We start from the raw sequence: 25,397 nt of genomic DNA, 5'->3' as shown, positions 1-25,397 counted from the left end.
TGATAAAACCCATTCTCAAAAAGGTTATCCTACATTTTTTGAGTTAGGTTTAGAATTCAACTCAAATGCTCAAAGAGCTACATAACTGACTGCTTCATTTTTTGAGTTAGGTTTAGAATTCAACTCATTTTTTGAGTTAGGTTTAGAATTCAGCTCAAATGCTCAAATAGCTACATAACTGACTGCTTCCTCTCAACAGTTTAGGAAAATAAAAACAACACTGATTTCACAATAAGGGTTTCCAATGATTTTACAATGATTCTGTTGAGTATGAGCAAGCTCTTCTAAGAGACAGACCCATGCAATCTCAGATAAACACAATCTACTCTTAAAAATTCTATGAGTAAATATGGAGACATTTATTAAGCTTCCTTTTTAAAAAATGGATTGATAGACATGGTTCATGTTATAACAGACAGCTGATATGCTAAGTGATAGAATCACTCTTTGTTAAACATCATTTCTCATTTGAGATAAAAACTGCAGTTCCCAGCAGCACCTCATAGAGAGATCATAGGGACCATCAGAAAGCTACACCAGAAATCAGATTACACTTTCCCCTAGAATGCAATATGCGTACAAGGAACCGTGCGTATTTCTGGATTTGGAAGCACCTATGAACTGCTCTGTCTTGTAAGGAGAAGGACCAGAAAATATAAAACAAAACAAAAACCGATACAAGCAGGGTGTGAACGTAAGTCATATGATTTTCAGTTCTGTATCTTTGCCCCTACAAGTGGATCGAATTCTGCAGAGCTGAGTGTAATCTCTGAGAAAGTGAGTGAGTAAATCTATGATTTCTGAAACCTGATTGCAGGGTGTGAGAAGTACAGACTTCAGGTGAAATCTGTTCTCGTCAGTCTGGGACTGTTTTCAGGGATGGCATGAGAGGGATCTATCCCACCGACGTCAGTATTTCAAGGCCCTGGTCACCATAGCCAGGTCTCCTGTATCACTGGTGGTGTGAGATGATGTAAGAGGCAGACTAACGAAGAGCTCCTATTTTAATGGTTATGTTTCACTTTAATGCCTATTGTTTAAAAAGATCTAGTACACCAAAGCTGTGATTTCACGTATATTACTTCTAAGAATAAAGATAGGCTTAAAAAGTGAGTTAGGAGTTGGCTTAATTAGGAATATTAAATAAATAATCACACAGGTAGTACTTGGAAATGGAAAAAATCATCAAGGTGGTATACTAATGGCTGGAGTCTAGAATACATTGCTGAAGATAATTTTCTTCTTATCCCATTGTTTTGATAGTTTCTTTGTTGAGATTTTTGCTATATGTTTCTATTTACAAAGTACCTATGTGCTTCAGGAAGAAAATTTGGAAACGCCGAAAAGCACAAATGAAAACCATGGAAATCAACCATAATGCTATCCCTAAAGATAAGCATAGTGAAGGTTTTATTTTTTACCCATCCAGTACTTTTTCCATAAAAGTGGGATTACGTCTTCACACTCTGGTTCATAGCCTGATTTTCCACTTAGAAATATGTCATAAACATTTCCCCATGTGGTAAGCTTTCTTCTTCAGTGGTTTTACTGGCTGAAGAGTATTCTCTCATACCGTTCAATCAAAATCTAGGTAATTAATCTCCTACTGCTGGGAATTAAAGTTGCTTCCGTTTTTTCACTGTCATACAAAATGCTGCAATGAACATCTTTGGACTTAATACTCTTGTACACATCTCTAAGTATCTCCTTATAACAAATTCCTAGAGGGAGAGCTGCCAGGTTAAATGGTTTGCCCATTATAAAGGGGTTTTGCTGCAAATTAACAGATTATTCTATAGAAAGTTTACCATAATAAATGATTCCACCAGTAAGTTATGAGAATACCCAATTCTATAACATTTGTAATGTATTATTATTACCAATGTTATATTTCTTTTAAAATATTTCTGGTATTTGTCAATACAATTGTATAACTCAGATGACTAAAGACATGGAAGTTAAAAATAATCATGTATTTAGAATTAATTTGTGGGTTTTTTTTCTTCTTCATATGCTATTTGTCCTAATTTCTACTGAGTTGAACCACTGAAGCAATAATCAGATGTAGGTGTGAGTATAAAATATAATAAGAAATGTCTTAAGTATTCCTGTCCCAAGAAGTACTTCCCTTTATATGTCTTATAATTCTCTTTTAACTAAGGGGACAATCATTATTTTGGGGAGAGAGGACATGATTCTTTTATTATATTTTTTTCTAACTCATAGAACAGATGTTGAAAATACGAGTCAAATTAATACATTTTTTATGACAAAAGAGCAAAATAAGGTGCTGCCTCTTAACCCTATTCAACAAGTTCAAAGCCATCAAGGTAAGTATGGCATAACAATAGACTCTTTCCAATGACGCTGATGTCTAAGCAAGAACAGAATATTTGCATGATAAGCTAGCTGCTGCAATAAGAAGAAAAATGAATTCCTAGAATCACTTTATGCCTAGCAGGTTTAGGAACACTTGACTAACTGTAATTTTGAGTATTACTTATCACCCAGCTGGGTGATTGTCGATCTTTTTGAAGCTATGACAACCCATCTTCTTACGGTAGAGAAGATGGTGGTGATGGATGGTAATGCCACCTGTTTACCCTATTCTACAAGTGCCACATGGGATGCAGTACCATTTTAATTAAAAAGAATAATTAAATTTAATTTCACATTGAGACTTATTTGAGAATTTCGAAATACTTCTTGGCCCATCACAGGAACTCTCTACCTTCAGGTAGGCAATAAGTGCTCTGAACTGAAGTGGACTTAGAAGAAAGTAGGGTGTCAGGAATTCCTTTGAATGTAATGTATATATTGTATTATGAAATGCTAAACAGATTCCTATTTAGTAAAACATCCAGAAATTTCTGGGTCAGCTACAATGGTTGATAAGACCCTACTAACCAGGTAAAGCAAACTGCCATGATCCATTTGTTAATTCAGTGGGCATTTACTGAACACCTACTTTGTGCCAAGAACTGTTTCATGCATTGGAGATACTAGCAAATAAGGCAGAGATGAACTGCCACCCTGATGAGGCCAACATTTTGGTGAAAGATGGGCGGGGAGGGTGAGACAGATAATAAACAGATAAAAACAGATGAACAAGAAATGGAAAATAGTGGTAAAGGCTTTGATAAAAATAGGATGGGGGAATGGGAAAGAGAATGACTTGATGAGGTGTGTGGCAAGGGGGAACTTTAGATGGGGTGGTCTTGGAAAACCTCTTGGAGAAGTTGACATTTGAGCTGTTCCAGTCAGGCAAAGGTCTTGGCAAAAGAGCATTCTAAATTGAGGGAAGAGCAAACGCAAAGGCCCAGAACCAATCTGATGTGTTGGGGAAACAGAAAGAAGGCCAGTGAGTAAGCACGCAGGGAAAGTGGTATATGATCGGGGCTGATTCCTGTTCTTCCTCAAGCCGTAGTGGCGAGTTGGAATATCATTCTAGGGGTGATGGGATGCCCCTGGAAGGTTTTAGGCACAGAAATGTCATGATCCAATTTACAATTTTAAAAGATCACTTGAGTTGGTGCATGATGGGTGCATTATCATGGGGCAAGAAGGGAGGCAGGGCTACCAGTTGGGTAGACACTGGTCATCCAGGTAAAAGATGTGGGTGTCTTGAATTAGGGGGTAGCCATGGAGGCAGGAATAAGGAAGCCTCAAAATCCTGTAGTTCTCATGTTAAACGTTTACTTATATACAGTGGAATATAACTCAACCATAAGAAAGAACGAAATAATGCCACTTGCAGCAACATGGATGGACCTAGAGATTCTCATTCTAAGTGAAGGTAAGTCAGACAGAGAAAGACAAATATCATATGATATCACTTATATGTGGAATCTAAAAAAAAAGGATACAAATGAACTTACTTACAAAACAGAAATGAAGTTACAGATGGAGAAAACAAACTACCAAGGGGGAAGAGGGGGTGGATAAATTGGGAGATTGGGATTGACAAATACCCATTACTATATATAAAATAGATAACTAATAAGGACCTACTGTATAGCACAGGGAACTCAATACTCTGTAATCACCTATATGGGAAAAGATTCTAAAAAAGAGTGGAGATATGTATAACTGATTCATTGGGCCGTACAGCAGAAAGTAACACAACACTGTAAATCAACTATACTCCAATATAAATTTTAAAACATTAAAAATTTAAAAACAAAAAAAACATTTATGGCACTGTTCTGATGTTGTCTGTTGACTTTTTGCCTCTTCCAGTAGACTATAACATACTTTAACTGCTACCATTTACAAAGTGCCCCATGTTACTCTGGGCTTTACACACATGAATTCTCATAACAGTTGCATCCCAAGTTCATATGTGGGGAGGTTAACTAACTCCCAAGGCCCCAAAGCTAGTGAGGGGCCATCTTAAGATTTACCTAGGTCTGCTGGATTCTGAGCAAGGAACAACTCTTAGCCAATATACTACAGTGTCTTCACTTTACCAACTTTAGGGGCAGAGTTGGTGCAGGGAAACCAGGGCACAGCTGAATTTGTATAATGGTTCTTAAAAGGCAAAGGGCAGCAAAATTACCAGGAAGGGAGGCCCTTGTTTAAAATGCAGATTCCTGGGCCCTGCCCTGAGCATGCAGAACTGGAATCTAGGGCTGTGGGCTGCAAATGTGCCTTTTAAAAATGCTCGCAAGCAACATTCAATAAAATCTGCAAAGACTGCAAAGTAGGCACATAATAAATAGTGGGTGAATAAAGAAATGTAACGGGGAAACGGTCACAGGCAATGAAGATCTAGGGTACTTCACGCCCCCAAACTGTGATCCAGAGAAAATGTAACTTCATTTTTGGGGTGGGCCCAAGTGGAGCCTCAGCTAGCCATCTCAGAAATGTAGATGTGACTAACATATGAGTATGACAAACTCAGGTGTTCTGGAAGCTTTCTGTTTTAAATAATTTCACTTGACGACCAGGTGCAAAGTCCAGCTGTCTCCCCAGCTGAGGAAATACAAGCCCTTCAACTGGTAAATACCACCTATTTTAAAGGCACATAATCTTTAAAAAAAAAACAAACATCATTTTGATCTTTTGGCACTTTCCACACATGGGCCAATTGACCCCTTAGACACAACACACATAATACCCAGGGTCCATGAGATTTTTAGGAGCTCACAAAACATTTAAATTTCTTTTTAAAAATCAGAAGAAAAACCTGAATATATTCTAGCCTGGATTATATTCAACTTTTACCAATGCAGCTATAAGATGTAATAAAAAATATTTTTTTTAATCAAGAAATGCACATGAAGGCAGTGATGCCTAGGGTGCACAGACATCATCATGTGGCCTGCTTTACTCACAGCTCTGGGCCCAGGTGACAGACACCTTACCTGGCAGGCGTTGTACAAGAGCTGATGCTCGAACTTCTTGATCCCAAGAATGTTCTGGAACATCTCGTAGAGTTGCTCTTTGCTCAGAATGAGCTCGGAAGCTGCGCTGGCTGTCATCCGGGCCTGCTGCTTCCTGGGGTCCTCTTCCCCGCGGTAAATGGCATCAAACTTGGCCATCCAGGAGCTCAGCACGGTCTCCTTGCTGAGGCCGTCGATCTCGGGCAGGCTGCGCACCCTCTTCTCGATGTGCTTCTTGAAGACCTCCCGCGAGTCGTTGGCGGAGCAGCCTCCACTCTGCACCATGCGGGCCACGCGGTCGCTCTTCAGGAACACCTGAGCAACAGCAGGGCAGGACAGACATCAGGAAGCCGCCCGGCAGTAACACACTCCCTGTGAGGCTGGAGGCTGGCGGCTGGGTCTGGGCGGACCCCCTCACGAGCCTCCCGGGAGGCACCAGTGTGAATCGCATCCTGCCCCGCTACCTCCTAGCTGTGGGAACTGAGAGAGGGCCTTTACATGTTTTGCCTTTGTGTCCAAATCTGGAAAATGGGAATAACAATGGCATTTACTAGGCTGTGGAAAGGATGAAATGAGACAGTCATATCCTGAGAAGCAGCATATAGTGTAGAGACTCAATTGCTCACACAGCCTGGGGCCTTTCTGTGCCACTGAGTGGCAGTATTTCTTTTGGCAAATTAACCTCTTTGTACCTCAGTTTTCTCATCTATAAAATGGGGAAAACAGTAGTTTCTACAGCACAAGTGTTTTTAAACGAGGATTAAATGAGTCAATATATGATGAGCACTTTAAAAAGTGGCTCATATTAATGCCATATAAGTTGTTTTGGTTGTTATTATTTTTATATGTAAAGTATCTGGCATGACGTCTGGTACACAGCACTTTACACAGTACATAGTCCACTATTTACATCTCATTTTAGCGTCTCAGTGATACTCATCACAATTAAAACTGAACAAGGATTAGGTAAATATGTATTTAACGCCTGTCTCCTCTCCCTAAATGTAAACTCCACGTGGGCAAGGACTGTGCCTTTCTTGTCCCCCCAAATATCATCCATCTCTAGAGGGGAGCCTGGCTCTTTGAGAGTGAATGACAAGGCATTAGACTCGATCCGTTTTGTAGAAGGAAAAACCAAGACTCCAGAGAGGGGAAGGGACTTGCTCTTGGTAACTCAAATTGGCTGACTCTAAACGCACGGTCTTTTGACTTCACCCTGGCTCCTCCCTTTCCTATGGGTCTCACCTGCCTGGTGGGAGAACCCCTGGTTGCTTTGCTGGTGCTGCCTGGGTCCTGGGATGAAGCAGCCATTAAGAATAATTTGCTTTCACCCCAGTGCCCACCATTCGAGAGCTTATACAAGCTACACAGTTCTAGGGTGTCATACAAGGCAGTGAAGCTGCTGCTTCCCGTTCACAAAGAGGAAACGTCTGACACTTCTGAGCTGTGTCCTGGTCACACGTCAGTAGGTGCATAAATAGCCTTCCAGAGGCGGAAGAAATGTTCACTCCCCTGTCAGATTTCAGGGGATGCCTTTGGTAGGCAATCGCTTGAGGGGCATCTCATTGCCTCCTGCTTCATCACAAAGCCTTCCTTGGGGAGGAGAGATGTTAGAAAGATGAGTTCCATTTATTGTCAACTGAATGAACTAATTTAGAGAGAAGGGGGGCTGAGGGTGTGCTTCACAGGCTAGAGGCCATGGCCAGCTCCACTGTGCCTGGGAACTGGTACTCAGTTGAGACCTTAGAGTTCATTTAAAAATCAATCATAGAAAAAAAAGTTTCAAATGAATCCTCAGGCCTTACGGGCTTTAATGAGCTAGGAATTCACCCGAAAATCTGTAATGCTTAATGCAGGTAGTTTCTCCATGTAACACACTGTGCCTCAGCTATAGGTCTACATCTCAAAGTACATCAAAGTTGTGAAGCAAAAGAGGAAGTTTCTGGAGAGGCAGTATAACATTGTGACAAGACTTGTAAACCATGATCCCAGGCCAGCTCTGCCGCTAACTTGCTGTGTGACCTTGGGTAAGTTACCTCCTTTCTCTGATCCTCTAACTTCTTTCCTGTACACTGAGGGAGTTGAACTATAAAAGTTTGAGCTTGTCTTTTCAGCTGTTATGTTTATACTCTTCTCCATGAGCCCATTCACCCTTTCTTTGGACACTCACTGGGGGAAGGCACGTGCCAGCTGCCACGGTTACAGTGGGGAGCAAAACAGATGCTGATCCAGCCCTCGTGCCTCCATGACATTGTCCTAATCATCCCATACAGACATCATTACAATCTGGGACAAGTGCTAGCCAAGGGAAAATACACAGGTTCATGGGTGCCCGAAGCCAGGAATATATTCCAATATGCAGTTAGGAAAGCCTTCCTGGAGGAGACATGAAATGTGAAAGATGGGTAGGAAAAGAGTGAAAGAAGGAACAATATGTGTAATACACTGAGGATCTGAGAAAATAAGGAGAAGCCAGTATGGCTGGGGCAGTGAGGGGCAGGAGAATGACCAGTATAAGATGGGCAGAAGGGGTCAGCTGGCCAAGGGCATGGGAGGTCCCATTAAGAACATTGGTTTTCATCTGAAGGGCACTGGGAAGCCACTGAAGGCTTTAAGCTGGGACACGACACAATCAAGTTCACATTCTCTGGCTTTAATGTGGAAAACAGACCTGAAGAGGGACAAGAGAATGGGCAGGAGGCCAGCTGAGAGACACCTTATGAGCATAGGTGAGTGATGATGGTGGCAGGGATGCAAAGGGGTTAATTCTTTGTTGTCAGTGCTAACGACTATCAGAGGTGACTTAAAAACATTCAATCAATGATGAAGCCATATCCTCCTCCCATTTGTCCATATCAGTGTCCCACAAACCTGTAGCAGTCCCCCGTTATAAGCTCTCAGCACCATATTCCTTTCTCCCAAAGCCCTTCCACAGCTGCCATTTGTCTCTGTGACTATTTAGTTAATATCTGAGGCTCTAGCTAGACTATAAGTCCCAGGAAGGCAGGAACTGTAGCTGCTTTTTTCCTATTATTTATTCCAAGTGCCTAAGACAGTGCCTGGCACATAGCTGGTGCTATGCTGAATAACAGAATCGGTGAAGGAACGACACGAACAAAGCAGACATCTCAAAGCAGAGACCCTATGGAGATTATATCTGGATGGGGGAACGAAGGTAAAGGAGAAACCAACAAGCACAATATAATGGTCTCTTAAAACGATTGACTGACGCTACATTTTTCCATGGGACCTGACAACACAGGGTAAGAAATGAGGATATTGGCACGTTGGTCCCAGATGGCATCCATAACTGGTGACCCCTGGACCCTGAGCACATTATCTGTTCCCCACAGTCCCTTCCTTTGTACACAGTAACCACTCAATAAATATTTGTTGAACTACTAGCAGATGGCTTTAGATAAGTCACTTAACTTCTGTCAACCACTCTCTCCTTTGCCATCACATGGGGTTCACCCAGCCAGACTTCTTTGATGAGGATCAAACTGAAAGGACTCTGAAAACTGGAAGGCTCCCTCTGTCCACAGGTAGGATATAACTGCCAGGCCCCAGAACGAAAGGAGATGAGTGGAATGTCAAGAGCACAGAGGAAGGAGGCGGAACATCGAGGTGACAGCCAAGTGCCAAAAGGCAGCAAGACAGCCACGGGGAGAGAAGGCGGTAGCGGAAAACTAATTTTCCAGGCACATCATCTGTCTTGGCTTCTCAGTCTGTCAGAAGGGAAGTGGGGCCAGTGACGTGCTTGCGTGTCTCTAAAACGACCCCTGAAACTCATTTGTACCGGGAGCTCTATCGGGTACTTTGGGTTTTGTCTTCTGTTTCATTTTTTGGTAACTGTTGCGAGAGGCTTCAACTCCAGGCATAACTCTATGCAGCACATCCATAAATCCTCCCTACCTGTCTGCCAACTCCCAGACAGGTAGGTCATGATGGGAGAGGGCAGATAAACAAATAAATACGGAATGGGGAAGGGCAGTCAATTCAGCGACTCAACCCCATCCATCAGTCCTTTGCTCCATCGCCAGAGCCAAGCAACCTCAAGGTTGTTTTAGAAACACACAAGCACGTCGGTAACTGATGATTGTAGACGATACGGGGTAAAGCTGACCCAGCTCTGGCTTCCTTACAGACAGGCTGAGAACACAAGATGGATCCTTTCCTGCTCTACAAAAGCATATCATTTCAACATAAATAAGAAAAATACCTAGATGCTAGAGTAAATAAGATTTTAGAAACCTACAACAACCAGGTTACTAATGAGTTTTACTAATGAATGGCACACACATAATGGGAGCAGTGGGCTTTAGTGTCAGATGACCTGGGATCAAATCCTGGTTCCACCAGGTGCTAGTAGCTTGGTCAGCTGAGCAAATTGCTTCATCCTTCTGGGCTTCAGTTTAATCATCTTTCAAATGGGAATCACAATCACCCTCCCGTGTAGGATTTGAGTGAAGATTCAGTGAGACAATGAATGTCAACTGGTGAGCATGGTGCTCTACTACAAGAATGTAATAAAAGTTACCTGTTATTTTTAAATAGAGTATCATGAAGCCATTAAAAAGGTAACTTTTTTTTTCATCAGCATCAAAAGATGTCCATGAACTTATGGTTACCAGGGGGTAAGGGGGGGAGGGATAAATTGGGAGATTGGGATTGACATATACACACTACTCTATATAAAATAGATAACTAATAAGTACAGCACAGGGAACTCTACTCAATACTCTGTAATGACCTATATGGGAAAAGAAACTAAAAAAGAGTGGATATATGTATATGTATAACTGCTTCACTTTGCTGTACACCTGAAACTAACACAACATTGTAAATCAACTAAACTCCAATTAAAAAAAAAAAACCCACAAAAGATGTCCATGATATGCTGTCAAACCAGAGACTTCCAATGGTAGGGGTGAAGTGGGGCTGGGGCATAGGAGCATAGCCCTTGATTGAGAACATCACAGGTAATAACACTGTTTACTGATGAGAGTATATGTTACGTGTGACTTTTGCAGAAGTCGAAAGAAGATAGAAAACAACTGTGAAATGAAACAAGTGGGTTATTAATATTTTTTAGTTACTTTCCATCTTAACATGGAAATCAAGGAGCTATCTTTATGTGTATAGACACATCAAAAAATACGTAGAAATATATATGCCAAAATGTAGTAGTGGTTGTCTAGGATCATGGGATTACAGGTATTTTTCTTAACCATTTCATTTACATGTTTCCCTACATTGTCTGTTTTTATATTGGGCATGTTTGACTTTCACAGTCATTTAAAACACCCCTTTCTACATGGAAAAACGAGAAATTTTACCTTCACTGAGGCAAGGTGCATGTTAATTTCTAAAATAAAAAGCATCTTTGGATCTTAAAGTTATTCTTCACCAGAAAGTAAGGTTATCCTGGGCAAACTTAGGAAGCACATCTGGGGCCATGAGCTGTGGTACGTGATGGTAGATTAGGAACAAAAGTAGTTCTCTTTCCCCTTTCTATGTCCTTTTGCCCTTCCTTGACCTTGTATCTTCCACACCCAATGTCCAGGCCCCAAACTACGGAGTGGATTGATTCCATAACTTTCAACTCTCCTCTATCATTTCTTTCTTTTTTTTCCTTAATATTTATTATTTATTTATTTGGTTGCACTGGGTCTTAGTTGCGGCCAGCAAGCTCCTTAGTTGTGGCACATGGGCTCCTTAGTTGTGGCATGCGAACTCTTAGTTGCAGCATGCATGTGGGATCTAGTTCCCTGACCAGGGATCAAACCCGGACCCCCTGCATTGGGAGTGCAGTCTTATCCACTGCGCCACCAGGGAAGTCCCTCTCATTTATTTCTATACAGCACCTGGGCACTACACCACGACTCTTCCCCTCTAACCTTAATATATTCATAATAGCACTTTCCAGTTGCTAGATTTACAGGGAGGTTGTGTGTCTGAGTTTGTGTGTGTATGTGTGTGTGTGTGTTTGTGTGTGTGTGTGTGTAATTTAGTCTTGACAACAATTATGCAAGCAAGATCCTACTACAGATGAAGAAGCTGAGGCTCAGATGTGGCTGAGGTCTCACAGCCCATGTGCAGCAGAAATGGACTTCAACTCGTCTTTCGGACACTCAACTCATCCTCTTAACCACTTGGCCCTCTGCCCCCTCCTTCCTTGCCTGACTTTTTTCACAAGAATGAATGCCTTTAGAATGGCTAGTTACCCTTTTCCTAGGGATATATCTATTTCAAGGCCACTGAGGAATTATAGTGGTTTTGCTTATTGGAAAATGTGTAGCTTTATTTTAGAAAAATAGCCAGGTGTGACCTGACATCTACTTTTCTTAGATTAAAATAACGTCAGTCATAAAGACAAACGAACGTTTGTCACCCTGTGCAGAGAACACCTGCAGTTTTTGCCTGCCAACCGTCCGTCCCCTTCTGATGACAGCACCTCAGTCCGAAAACACATTTGTCACTGCACACAGTTTCAGTGGGACTGTCAATCACAGGACCTTGCAAAGGAAGGACAAGGTCCTGTGACTGGCGATCAAACTTCCCCTTCTGGGGTTCAGATTCAGAGTGCGGAGGCCTAAGAATGGAATGGGGTTGGAGTAGATTCATACCAGTGATGGCGTGTGCATTAAGTCCTGCTACCCGGCTTCCTGAGGCTAAGCTGTCCTGGTTTCCATCTTTTCTTTAGGTTGGTTATTTCCTTTACTAACAAAACAACAGTCGTTGTTGTTATTATTAGGGCTTAATTCAGCCACAGTCAGTTTCTTTTTCTAGCAACCGAAGAACTGTGTCTGATACACCATTCAAATCTAGTTTGACAAAAACTAACTGGGGCTTTGTTAGAGAAGATCAGCTAAAACCAAAACGAAACAAAACTCAGTTGTAACAGTGGCGCTGGCGGAAGTCCAGATATCGGCTGTCCTGTTCTAAAATGAGTGTTGGTATGTCTTCTCCCTTATTCTACACTCCCTCTTCCCACCATATCTCCCCATGTTTCCTTCCTGGCAGGATCTCAGTGAGGAAGGTTCCGTAAGACCTTTCCATCCACCTCTTTTCTATGATGTCGGGGCCAGCGTGTGAAGGAACCAAAATTAAGCAGGGAGATGGGGAGGGAGGTGAGGATGGAGGGTGGGAGGGCTTATGTTTCACAATTTGTCTTAAAAGAGCTGAGAGTTAGAAAAGATGAGGGGGCCCTGGAGAAAAGGGTGGGCTCTCTGATGGCTTAGGACTGTGGCTGTGAAAACAGGATAAAGTTGCAGGGCCAGATCTCAGAGCATCCATCTCAGTGCCCACCCTCCAAGCCACAATGAAAGAGATTAAAGGATTAATCTCCTGCTCTGCTTGATCTGCTCTATCAGGGCCACACGGGAAGGACAAAATAAACCTGCACGCTCGCGAGAGCCATAGGGAACCTTGGTCTCCCTCTATCCTGGAGACCAGCTTGCAAGGAGTGCTGGCCAGCTGGGGCCAGACTGGGCTGGATATGGGTGGGCTCAGATGGCAGAAGGACAGTGGCTCCGCACTCGCTTTACTTTTAAAAAATAGCTCTTTACTACTCTAGCGAGTTGACAAACCATTATTGTCTTAGCAAAACAATGCCATTGCCTGAAACTGAATTTAGTAACTGACTCTAGTAATCTATAGTAACTGACTATAGTCCGTTTCTGGAGAAAAAGTTTGGTTTTTTTTAAATTGTCATTTTCACTGGTAAATTGGGATGTGTCAGTGTTTATACAAACAGTGGAGTGGAGTGTGTGCGCGTGTGCGCGTGTGCGCGTGTGTGTGTGTGTGTGTGAGGGGTGGCGGCTGAGAATGTAGAAGGAGAGTATCTGTTGGTTTTGCCTGTTGAGCACACATTCCCCCTTCTCTTCAAAAGCACGCCCAATTTCTTGATGGGAAACCAGGCCATTTTCAACACAACCGGTTCCAGTACAACCGAGCCTGCACTCTGGCTCCAGCGGTGTTATCTGTCCCGGGTCTATGCCACCCCTCATCTACAGTGATTAGTTCAAGAATGGACACAGGGCCCATGTTGGTCCAACCAAGTCACCTGGGGCCTTTTGCTGGGACTCTCAGCAAAGAAGTACTCTCTTTGCCCCTGGAGTTGCTAAGCTCGCAGGATGGGAACTTCCAGTGTTGTTCACATAGAACCTGCCCAAGAATGCAGCCAACCAGGGAAGAACAAAGCCGAGCTGTGGGGGGAAAGATACCAACCCTGCTGGCATCTTTGGAGTCTCTGGATCCAGCCACATCGATCCAGCTAAAGCCAGATCTATCCCTGGACTTTTAAGCTGCTTGGGCAAACAAATCTCATTATTGGCTTAAGCCAGTGTGACCTAGGTGTCTGTACTTGTAATCCAAAGAGTCCTGCCTGGGACAGATACTGACAGGGAAACAACTGCATCCCAGAGGAGGGCAGAGAAAGACACACGAGCTTCTCCACTGCCCAAGAGTAGAGGGAGAGAGAGAAAGGGATGGGTAATCAACCTGGAGTGTGCCCCAGTGAAGGATTAATCCTGATCCCTTGACTGGGGACCTCTGTTTCAGAGGATTAGGCTTCCCAGGAAACATGAATCTTAAGACTCTCTAAAGCTTTGCTAATGACTATGGTAAATAATTAATACCTCACATTATTTCCTATTGCTCAGATCTTAATATTAAATATTCAGTAATTTCTTAATGTCTGTATTCTCACCAGACTTAAAGGAAGCTCTTTCAAATAAACTAGCCACGATAGAGGAAGATATCAGGATCACTATAGATGTCGTGGTAATTTCCAGAGACTCATTAGCAAGTTGATGACTATTAATTTTCAAATTTAATTAACAGACAGAAGTGGCACTTTCTTGTAATTTGTATCATTAGTCAAATGAGCCTTCTCATTAAGATCTGCAATCTACAAGTTTACAAACTGGTGAATGACTTTAAACATGGAGAACTATTGATAAGGAACTACCTGGTCTCAACTGGGTTTTGGATTTTGAGGAAAGGGGGAAAAATTAATTTCATTCCCTGGTGGTTTCTAAACAGAACTTTTCTTAAATATATTTAGGTTATTCACTACCACACCGCCACTGTGATTACAAACCTCATTTCCACTCTCCCTTAAATCCAACCAGAAAATGTGTCACATCAGAGAAAGCACCAAGTTCGACCCTTACTGGCAATCATTAATACGACTTGTATTAATGAAAAAATGTTTACATTTGACACATATGAAAACAAACCAGACATCTAGAACAGATCCAAACAGAAACTTCATTGAGGAAACGGTGTGCAAGATGAGTCTGTGGATGGACCCAGCAAACATCACAGAGACAAAGGCTGTTTACTATTAAAGGCTAATTAGGAAACAAATCAATAATATTTTCACAAGATCTAATTGCAATCTTGCTCCATTCTCTCCATGAAAGAAGGAGTCAAGTGCTGAAGCAATAGGAAGGAGAGTTTTACCGAATCAATCAAATAACTTTTTTAAAGCATCTTCTGAGAAATGGAGCACCCAATGGGCAGAAGAAGCATGTACCTGGAGCATCAGCAAAGTGGGAGCACCTATGTTTTTGTTTTAAAATAATTTTCCACCTAATAATTGAAAAAAGAAAAGAAGGAAGAAAATCAGCAAAGCAATCCCACGGGGGAAAAATCAGAAGTCTGTTGGGTTTCCTAACACCTACTTCACAATTTATTGTTGTTAGGTTGAATTGCATATGGCAGGATTCCATCAGTTTTTTAACGCTTAGGGGGTGGTTTCTAATGGTTTTAATCTAGCCTTGACAATAGGTAAGACATTTGGGGCACAGGATTCCAAATACAGAGAATATCTGGTTCAGATGAAAATAGATTAATACAAAGTTAAATGTCTTTCAAAGACCAAATGATATGTATGTGAGGTAAACATTACCAATAGGAAGATATGGCATGTTCACTTCATTAATGACATACAAACGATAGCAAATGTGCACATTTTGAAAGAATAACTACAAAATTTAAAATACTAGTGGAATTCCAACTTCACTTTACTGATAACTAAACCTCTGAAGTCTAGAGGTGAAAATTCACTTATGGTATATACTCAGGATATATTTTCTCACTTACAGGTTTCTACCTGAGAACAGTGCTGCATTTTGGATGCTGTTCTAACTTGCAGAAAAGAACTCACAGCACCATTTTAACGGAAAGAACAAGGAAGCTAGTGAAGGCAACATCCTTTGGAGGTGTTGCCATCCTTTAGAAAGTGGGTAAGTGGTGGGAAAATGCTTCCCATTTCAAGTCTTTCAAGTGAGTTCAAGTCTTAGCCTGTGGCATTTTAACAGCTGTGTGACCTTGAGTAATTAACCTAACTTCTCTGAGCCTCAGTCTCTTCATCAGTAAAATGGGAATAATAGCAGTACCTAACTCAAAGACTGTTGTCAAGATTAAACAAGAAATTGTACATAAAGTACTCATCACTCTGCCTGTTATAACAATCGGTTGGCAAACAGTAGCCTTTCTTCCCCACTCCCCCCATACCCTGCCGAACAAAATGCTGTTTTCCTTTAAATTGTAACCAATCACCAACCCCTTGGGCTCAGGAGGGATGGCCCTGTAGAAGGCCAAGGCTACTATTCTCACTGACCAGTAGTTCAGAAACTCTGAGCTTCAGGTTCAAGCAGTCTTGGCATTCTTCTGCCCGGTGAATCTTACCTCGTAGTAACTCTGGACAGCGTTCATAAAGGCTTCGTCAGCCACGATTTGGGTTTCCCCATTGAGAAAAGCCTGAAACCGGTCCTTGACTGTCTGCAGCTGCTGTTTGCTGATCTGTAAGAAACAGAGAAGTAGGGGACAGTGAGGAATTTCTCTAGACAAGGATCACGGTTACTTTACGTTGAAGATGCCAGGCCCACTGACGTGCTAGAGCCGGCTTACACAGGCGTGTGGGAGCTGATTATTATAGTCACGGGAATTCTGTGAGGCAGTTGTTAATCAAAGCCATTACTAAAAATTAATATAAATTACACCTAAATTATATTGAAAACAAAGGTAAGACACACTCAAAATTCAATGCTTCCTGGTTATTTTATCACATTTGCTATTATCTGAGTTTTTGAGGTCACTTACATCTATGTATTTGTATGGTGGAAATGATATAAAATGTGGTGCTACCACACATTTCTTCCCAATTTTGCATTCAATGATTTTTTTATTGGAAGCTAGACATCAGCCAAGGTGGGAGTGTTTACACCATGGAAATTGGCAAATGCTACAAATCAGGGTTGGATTCTTTTGTTTTGTTTTGTTTTTGTTTTTTGGGGAGATGGTTTTTTCAACACATCATTGCACAGGCCCCTCAGGTGGTCTGAAATATCCTGCTCTACAAAGATATAATAAACAAAACAGTAAGGTACTGACATAAAAACGGACACGTAGATTAATGGAACAAAATTGAGAATCCAGAAATTAATCCACGTATATATGGCCAACTAATATTTGACAAGGGAGCTAAGAATACTCAATGGGGAAAGGATAGTCTCTTCAATAAATAATGTTAGAAAACCGGATATTCACATGCATAAGAACGAAACTGCACTCCTATCTTACACCACTCACAAAAATTAATTCAAAATAGGTTAAAGACCTCAATGTAAGACCGGAAACTTTAAGACTACTAGAGGACGACATAGGGTAAAAGCTCCTTGACATTGGTCCTGGCAGTGATTTTTTGGATATGACACCAAAAGCACCAGGAATAAAAGCAAAAATAAACAGGTGGGACTACATCAAACTCAAAAGCTTCCACATAGCAAAAGAAACAATCAGCAAAATGAAAATGCAACCTATGGAATAGGAGAAAATATTTGCAAACCATCTATCTGATAAGGAGTTAATATCCAAAGTATGTAAGGAACTCATATACCTCAATAGGAAAAAAAAAGAATAAAAAAGTGCAGAGGACTGGAATAGACAATTTTTCAAAGAAGACATGCAAATGGCCAGCAAGTACATGAAAAGGTGCTCAATTTTACTAATTATGAGGGAAATGCCGATCAAAACCAAAATGAGCTATCATCTCACACCTGCCAGAGTAGCTATCGTCAAAAAAACAAGATACAGGTATTGGCAAAAGTGTTGAGAAAAGGGAACCCCATGAACTGTTGGTAGTAATGTAAATTGGTGTAGCCACTGTGGTTCCTCAAAAAATTAAAAATAGAACTACCATAAGATCCAGCTATCCCACTTCTAGGTATACATCCCAAGGAAAGGAAGTCACTATCCTGAAGAGATATCTACACTCCCATGTTCGTTGCAGTATTATTTATAATAGCCAGAACATGGAAACAACCTACCTGCCCATCAATGGATGAATGGATAAAGAAAATGTGATATATGTATGTATACACACACACACACGTGTGTATATATATACATATGTACACACACATATAAACATACAAACACATATATACACATGTATACATATATATAACAGGCACACATTGGATTATTATATACACAGAGACACAGACACACACGTTGGAATATTATTCAGCCACAAAAAAGGAAATCCTGCCTTTTACAACAACATGTATGAACCTTGAGGGCATTATGCTAAGTGAAATAAGTCAGACAGGCAAAGATAAATACTGTACGTTCTCACTTATATGAGGAATCTAAAAAATCTGAACTCATAAAAAGAGAGACTAGAATAATGGTTACTGGGGGTTGAGGGGGAGGGGAAATGGGGTCCAAGGGTGCAAACTTCCAGCTATAAGATGAGTAAGTTCTGGGCATCTAATATGTATAGCATAGTGACTATAATTAACAATACTCTATTAAGTACTTGAAAGTTGTGAAGAGAGTTATCTTACATGCTGTTACCGCAAGAGAAAAACAGTAATTATGTGAGGGGATGAAAGTGTTAACTAACCTTATCGTGGTAAGATTTCACAATATATACATGTATCAAATTGTCACATCAGACATCTTAAACTTATATATGTTATATTTCAATAATATCTCAAGAAAGCTTGGGGGAAAATACCCTACTAAGTGCAGCATGGCAATATACAAAGGTTTTCAAACTTTACTGTTGTTACATTCATGATCACATGAAAGGTGATATTTAGGTCCAAGATACACTTCCAGGATGTGGCATAGATAATTTGGGCAGTAGGTTATGTGTAACTCCCTGCCTCATCAAGCCCCCTTTCTTCCCCACGTAGGAAAGCATTCCTGAAAGATTCCTATTTATTCTTCCTCCTCCATTCTCTATCTGGCTGTGTCCCACTGTCCTTCAGTCTCAGCATGAGCAGTGCTAACTTATGAAGCCCTTCCCAAACCCTAGCCTACATCTTCCTGCTAAGTCATTCCGGGGCACATCATTTATTCTAACTACTTGTTATTTATCGTCAAATTTGTTAGATGATCTGCCTTTCCTTGCTATTTCGCTCTTTGATGTTTCCCCAGGGCCAACTTAGTGCTTTAATACATGGCAGGCATTCATGTTAAATGAATGAGTGAATAAATGAAGTGTATGGAAGACAAATTATTTTTGAGTATCCTTTCATCAGTTCTAATTTATCGAAAAAGAAAGTCAGCTAAAAACTTTACTCTTTTAACCATTATTTATGCAAAGTCACACTTCCTAATTGACAATGGGACACTGTGAGAACTGCTGCTCTAGTAGAAAGAGGAAGAAGATTATTCCAGGCTCAGTTCTATCGACCATTGTGTCATCTTGGAAAAGCCACTTAGGTTCTCAGAGTTGGCCACGGACTTAAAAGCCTTTCTGGAATAGGGCCGGGTTTAAATAAATGAATGTTATCCTAGCCTCAGTTTTCTCACTTGAAAAATGATGATAATCCTTATTACTCACTATCTTGGGATAGTTATAGCTACTCAATCACATGAGTTCTTTAAAATTATGAGTTTGTATATTCATTTAGAGTGTTTGCATCATCAGAGTCAATGTAAGTCTTGTTAGTAGAAAATAAAGCTTCAAGCTATAGGAGATTGGAGCCTCACAGGAGCTTTAACTCCACCAGGAAATGAATCAAAACAGACTTTTGAGAACAGACATAGATGAAAGTCGGGGTGCTTTAGCTAATTTTTGTACTTGGGGAGAAGTGGGCAATAGTGAATTGGGGGGCAGATATAGAGGGGGTAGTTTTGTTCTAGAGCACCACTGCCCAATGTCAGTGTAATTTTACATTTTCTAGTAAATTTACATTTTCTAGTCACATTAAAAAAAGTAAAAAGCAGGTGAAATGAATTTTCATATACTTTGTTAGACCCAACATGTCAAGATAATATCACATTGACATGTAATCATTAGCGAAATTATTAATGAAACATTTTACATTCTTTTTTTACACTGTGTCTTTGAATCTAATGTACTTTATACTTAAAGTACATCTCAATTCGGAATAACCCCATTGCAACTTTTCAGTAGCCACATGTGGCTAGTAGCTACCATACTGTACGGCGTGGGCCTAGCGCATGGAATGAACTCACTTCTAAGCCGCTTAAGCTTTCCTGTTCTGACGCAACGATATTGGTTATCAGAGGAGTTATACAGAAAATCATAGTTATTTTGTATGTGCTTGAAATCATTTACACGGAAATATCAGGCAGCAGTTGATTTGCTCATAAAAATGACATCATCATGTGAATTTCTTTCACGCAGGCGGATTTAAGTCTCAAACCTTTACAGCATAGCACCACCAGAGGCATCTCACAGAATTTCTTGCTCAGAATTCCTTCCAAGTCTGGATTCATACTAATTCTGCATGATTTCGGGGGTGGGATGGAGTGGGGTGATGGGGCAAGAGAGGGAAGGGAGATCCATAAACGCTGCTTTTGCCTTAAGTGCTTAAGTAATGTGAAATAAAATAAGGTGCACACCATCTGAAGGATAAAGATTGTTGACCCAGGCCAAATCCATTATCACCCTAACCTTTTGTTAAATAAGCCTAGTGTTCATTTATTTTAAGAAATATTTACAGACCACTTAGCCCCTGCCTGGTCCTGCCCCAGGCCCTGAGGTCAACAAAATACATTCGACCTCTCAACTCACCGGCCAGGGCTAGGCACTGGGGTATCAGCATACCAAAAACAAACAAAAGTATGGTCTAGGGTTTCAGAGGAGAGAGATTACAGACTATAAAATTCACAAAATGAAATCTGAAAAATAGATATATGTATAACTGAATCACTTTGCTGTACACCTGAAACTAACCCAACATTGTAAATTAACTACACTATGATATAAAATTTAAAATTTTAAAAAATTACCACAAATGCGATGGTTTAAAAAAAAAGGACTCAAAAAGAGAAGCCCTCCAAGAACATTCATTTCAGTTGAGTTCAGAGAACTCACATCATGAAGCCCCACAAAACATACGCCACTTCCCTGGATACCCCAAGTTCCAGGCAGGAGAGTTAGGGACACGGGTTATCGTAGCAGAGCTATGTTTGCATCTGGGCTTGACACCTGCCCATCCGTGTTCACTACTTTTCTCACCACTAATTTAACAAGCATAGTGTCCACTTAATCAACTCACCAGCTGTGTCTCACTAGGCAAACGGCTAACCTCTGGACACCTCAGCATTTTTTACCTGTAAGATGGTGCCAATAGTGACCTCATACAATTGTTGTCAGGATTAACTGCGACACGTAAAATAGCCATTGCAGGTCCTGGCACAGCATGTACGCTCAATGGACATCAGCTGCTGTGAAGCTTGATCCTCTTGAGTCTTCGCCTTGAGAAAGGCAAAAGACCGTTCCCTTGAGAAAGCATGCCCGTGGGAAAATTCCACATGTATCTTCAAAATCCAGCCCATGGGCTCCTTCCCAGCCTTCCCCAGCTGGAGTTTTCTACTTGCTCAGGGCTTTGTTCACAACCCTAAGGGCACATGCATCATGCTCTGGAGTCGTTCTTTACTTAAACACCAGTGCTCAGAGGCAGGATCAGGAGTTGAGAATGTAGGCTTGGGGTCAAAGGGATATGGGTTCAAATCCTAGTGATACCACTCAGTTCCAAGGTGGCTGACCTTGGGAAAGCTACCTTCCCTAAGCTTTGGTTCTTCAAGTATAAAATAGGGATTATAAAACCTATTTCCTAGGGTTGCTGGAAAGACGACTAGGAAATGGGATGATGTAGCCATGGATCTTAGCACACTCTGGGACAAGAGAAGAGTCCAATGATAAGGGGCAGGCCATAGACTAAATGCCCCACGGCCCTTCATGATGTGGCCTCTGTCCACTCCTGGCTCTGTCTCGTCTCACTCTGCTCTCCAATGACTCTGCTCTGGCCACACTGGCCTCTTTTCTCCTTCTCAAATTCACCCTAACCTTTCTTGCCCAGGAGCCTTTGCACTTGCCGTTCCCCCTGCCTGAGTTGCTCTTCCCCTGCCTCTCCCCATGGCTGCCAACTTCTCCCCCTGAAGACTCAGCCTACCCAGCACGTCCCACGAAGGTCTTCTCAGACCACCCTGCCTACCATGATGCTCCCCCAAACTAATCCAAGTTGCCCTAGCCCCTATGCATTTCCTCCACAGCCTTTATGACAGTCAGTATTTACCTTTTTCTAAGATAAATTTATGTGATTGAATTATAACCTGCATGTAGAAAAATATACCTCATAAGCACAAAGCATGAGAAGTCTTCACAAAGTGAACTTTCCCATGGAACCAATCCTCTAATCAAGATAAACAACATGACCTGGACCCCAGAAGCTCCTGCACGTCCCCAAAGGCATTACCCCCCTCCAAAGGTAACCTTTTCTTTTTTTTTACATCTTCACTGGAGTATAATTGCTTTACAATGTTGTGGTAGTTTCTGCTGTATAACAAAGTAAATCAGCTATACATATACATATATCCCCATATCTCCTCCCTCTTGCGTCTCCCTCCCTCTCACCCTCCCTATCCCACCCCTCTAGGTGGTCACAAAGCACCGAGCTGATCCCCCTGTGCTATGCGGCTGCTTCCCACTAGCTATCTCTTTTAATTTTTTTTTAATTTTTTAATTTTTTATACAGCACGTTCTTATTAGTTATCTATTTTATACATATTAGTGTATATATGTCAATCCCCATCTCCCAGTTCATCCCACCATGAACCACTGCCACTTTCCCCTCTTGGTGTCCACATGTTTGTTCTCTGCATCTGTGGTGACCTGACTTCTATCATCACAGATTGATTTTGTCTGTTTTTGAACCTGATGTCAGTGCAATCAAGCATTACGAGATTCTGGCACATGGTTGGGGGTAGCAATCACTTGGTCATCCTCAGTGCTGAGTAGTACAACATGGTATGACTCTACCACTATTTATCCTTTCTCTTATTGATGGACAGTTGGGCCTTGTTTCTTCATTTTACAATTCTGCTTTCTTTTCATTGTCTATCTCCCTGTAAGAGCATCTGTTTCACAGGTACAAGAAGCACATCTGTCTTGTTCAGTGCTGTGCTTCTAGTGTCTGGCACATAATGGGCTCTAACCAATTACGCGTTGAATGAATACATATGCTTACTGAGTGTTTAATATATCCCAGGCACAGTATTACGCTCTGAAGATATAAAACGACCAAGGCACAGTCTCAGCTCTGTTTTCTTACACTATAGTCAGAGATCATATTCATTTTTGATTCCTTAGCATCCTTTTGCTGACTGTATAAGTGAATGAAAATCTCTCTTAGGAACTCCCTTAAATAACAAGTCTAAGAACCGATCTGTAGGACAGAATTTATCTCTGGGTAAAAGTAACTGATCCAGATAGGATTGAATCCTGAAGGTGACCTTGCATGAACACACCAAGATAATTGGCCCAGAGTAACTGACGGTACAACTTTAAATAGACAAACAGGCTTCTATGAGCCGCTTACAAACAGAATCCTCCTAAAATAGAAGGCCATCTCAAAGCATTCAATATGTAAGGAAACCACTTGTGCATCAGATCAGAATTCAGAATTGAAGTAATGAGTTCCGAGAGCAGAAAGCCTGAACCGATAAAAGGTAATTATTGCAGAGAGAAGTGCTGCAGCAGCAGCATTTGCTAGAACTCTTCAAGCATTCTTGGCTCAATCCACCTCATTAAGCAAGGCCTGAAGATTCCCACTGCATTTCAGGCAGTTTGTAATCTACTGCAGCATTCTGGAGACGTGTGAAATGGGATCCACAGTGAAGAGAAAACCACACGTTTTAAGTGCTGGTCTCAGGAGAGGCAGTGTCGAAGTTAGACCAACTCAGGTCAAATCCCAGCTTGAATACAAGTCCTTGGGCACGTAGTTAACACTGGTTTTCTCCTCTGTAAATCGGAAATAATCTTATCTCCCTTGTAGGGTTTTTGTGAAAACTAGATGACATAATACATGTAAGGTACATGTAGCATATATGACACAGAGTAAGGACTTAATAAACGAAACTAAGAAGTATTATTGTTAGGATTTAGTTTTTCCTTTCCCCTTTCAATCTTTTAATCTTATTTCAATGCTCCTTTTTTCTTGTTTATTCAGTCATTTGAAGTTACATTTACCCCCTCTTGTTCTTCCCATTTTAGAGGCTGAAAAGCCAAGTACTTTTTTCCTGTCACCATTGCAGCTATAGGTAGCCATGTGACAGAGGCAGAAAGGTATTGAGGGTCTTCTGGAAAAGCTTTTGAATGAAATACTCATAAAAAGGAACCTATCTGGGTGTATAACCTTTTCCTTTCTTGCTGCCTCCCTCTTCTGCTGAGAATACAAATATATTGTCTAGAGCTGTGGTGTCTACCGTGTAACCATGAAGGAAGGTTGTGTTGGTACTTATATTTTTGAGGAGCTGCTCAAATATTTATAAAATGTCCATCTCTGGCCTTCTCATTATGTGAGAAAAAAAATGAAGTGATATTTGTTCAAGTCATTGCGTTTTTTCTTTTACTTGCAGCCAAATGCTTTCCTAATGTATACATACGGCTTTCTCTAGGCATGAAAAAAAGCATACTTCCTAAGGTGCTGATTGGTTAATATGCCTCCTATGAGAGCACCAATTGTGCTATGAAAGAGGGAAGAAGCAATGCTTACCCAGAAAGAATGACTCTAAAATGGTAGCATTCTAAACATAGGGAAAAGGCAGTAGAAAATCGTGTGGGGTGTTCAAGAGATGTTTCAATTATACACGTACATGAAGTCCTTCTCTTAAGTATAAGGTGAGCACTGTAGATTACAATCTATTAATGTGAGCTATGTTTTTTCTTTTTTAAAAAAGAAACTATTATTCCATTACAGAAAACTGACAAAAATGTCAACAAGTACTTTATTTTTTTAAAATCACTCATTTTATTTATTTTAAAATTTATTTATTTATTTTTGGCTGCATTGGGTCTTCGTTGCTGTGTGTAGGCTTCCCATTGTGGTGACATGAGTCACCACAATGAGAATAATGTCTAGAGCACAGGCTCAGTAGTTGCGGCGCATGGGCTTAGCTGCTCTGCGGCATGTGGGATCTTCCCAGACCAGGGATCGAACTCGAGTCCCCTGCATTTGCAGGTGGATTCTTAACCACTGCGCCACCTGGGAAGTCCTTCAACAAGTACTTTAAAAGCTTAAGTTAGTCTAGAGAGATGAGGGTAATGTTTATTTAATTTCCTTTCCTTGAAGGTTATCAAAATTTATATTCGTCCATTAATTTTATTCATAAATAAAATCTCTTCCTACAACCAGAATAAAATATATTCTACCCTAAATGAAGTCTTGCTTTTAGGAAAAGTAAAAATCATATCATCCTAACCAAACATTTACTTATTTCCCTAAAATTTTTAGCACCTTCTATATTATGTACAATTATACAACATATCCTGAAAAAAGCTGTTTTATGTGAGTTTTGTTCACTTGCTTGAGGAAATTAATCAATTTGAAAGGCTTCATCACAGAAAAATATGACAATAATTCTGAAATGTAAGCTGAAAGGGCAAAAAGTATTGAAGAGGGAGAAGTTGTGCTGGGGCTGTAACCCTGGCTTTCTCTTTGGAACATGATTTTC

The 25,397-nt window shown here is 41.0% G+C and overlaps 1 protein-coding gene across 18 annotated transcripts in view; it reads right to left on the bottom strand.

Moving 5' to 3' along the window:
• Positions 1-25,397, bottom strand: part of CADPS (calcium dependent secretion activator) — a gene marked incomplete at both ends in the record, with an annotated part of 478,623 nt that overhangs the window by 353,794 nt on the left and 99,432 nt on the right. For all 18 annotated transcript variants that reach the window (XM_082848968.1, XM_082848962.1, XM_082848961.1 and 15 more), the window contains 2 exons: positions 5,367-5,699; positions 16,086-16,199. In XM_082848968.1, the coding sequence (XP_082705094.1) occupies positions 5,367-5,699; positions 16,086-16,199 (447 nt within the window). The remainder of the gene's footprint in view (positions 1-5,366; positions 5,700-16,085; positions 16,200-25,397) is intronic.

Source organism: Leucopleurus acutus, assembly GCF_964270905.1.
Source record: "Leucopleurus acutus genome assembly, chromosome: 10".
Lineage (NCBI taxonomy): Eukaryota > Metazoa > Chordata > Mammalia > Artiodactyla > Delphinidae > Leucopleurus > Leucopleurus acutus.
Note: the sequence above shows the minus strand (reverse complement) of the source record. Positions and strands in the feature narration are given on the sequence as shown.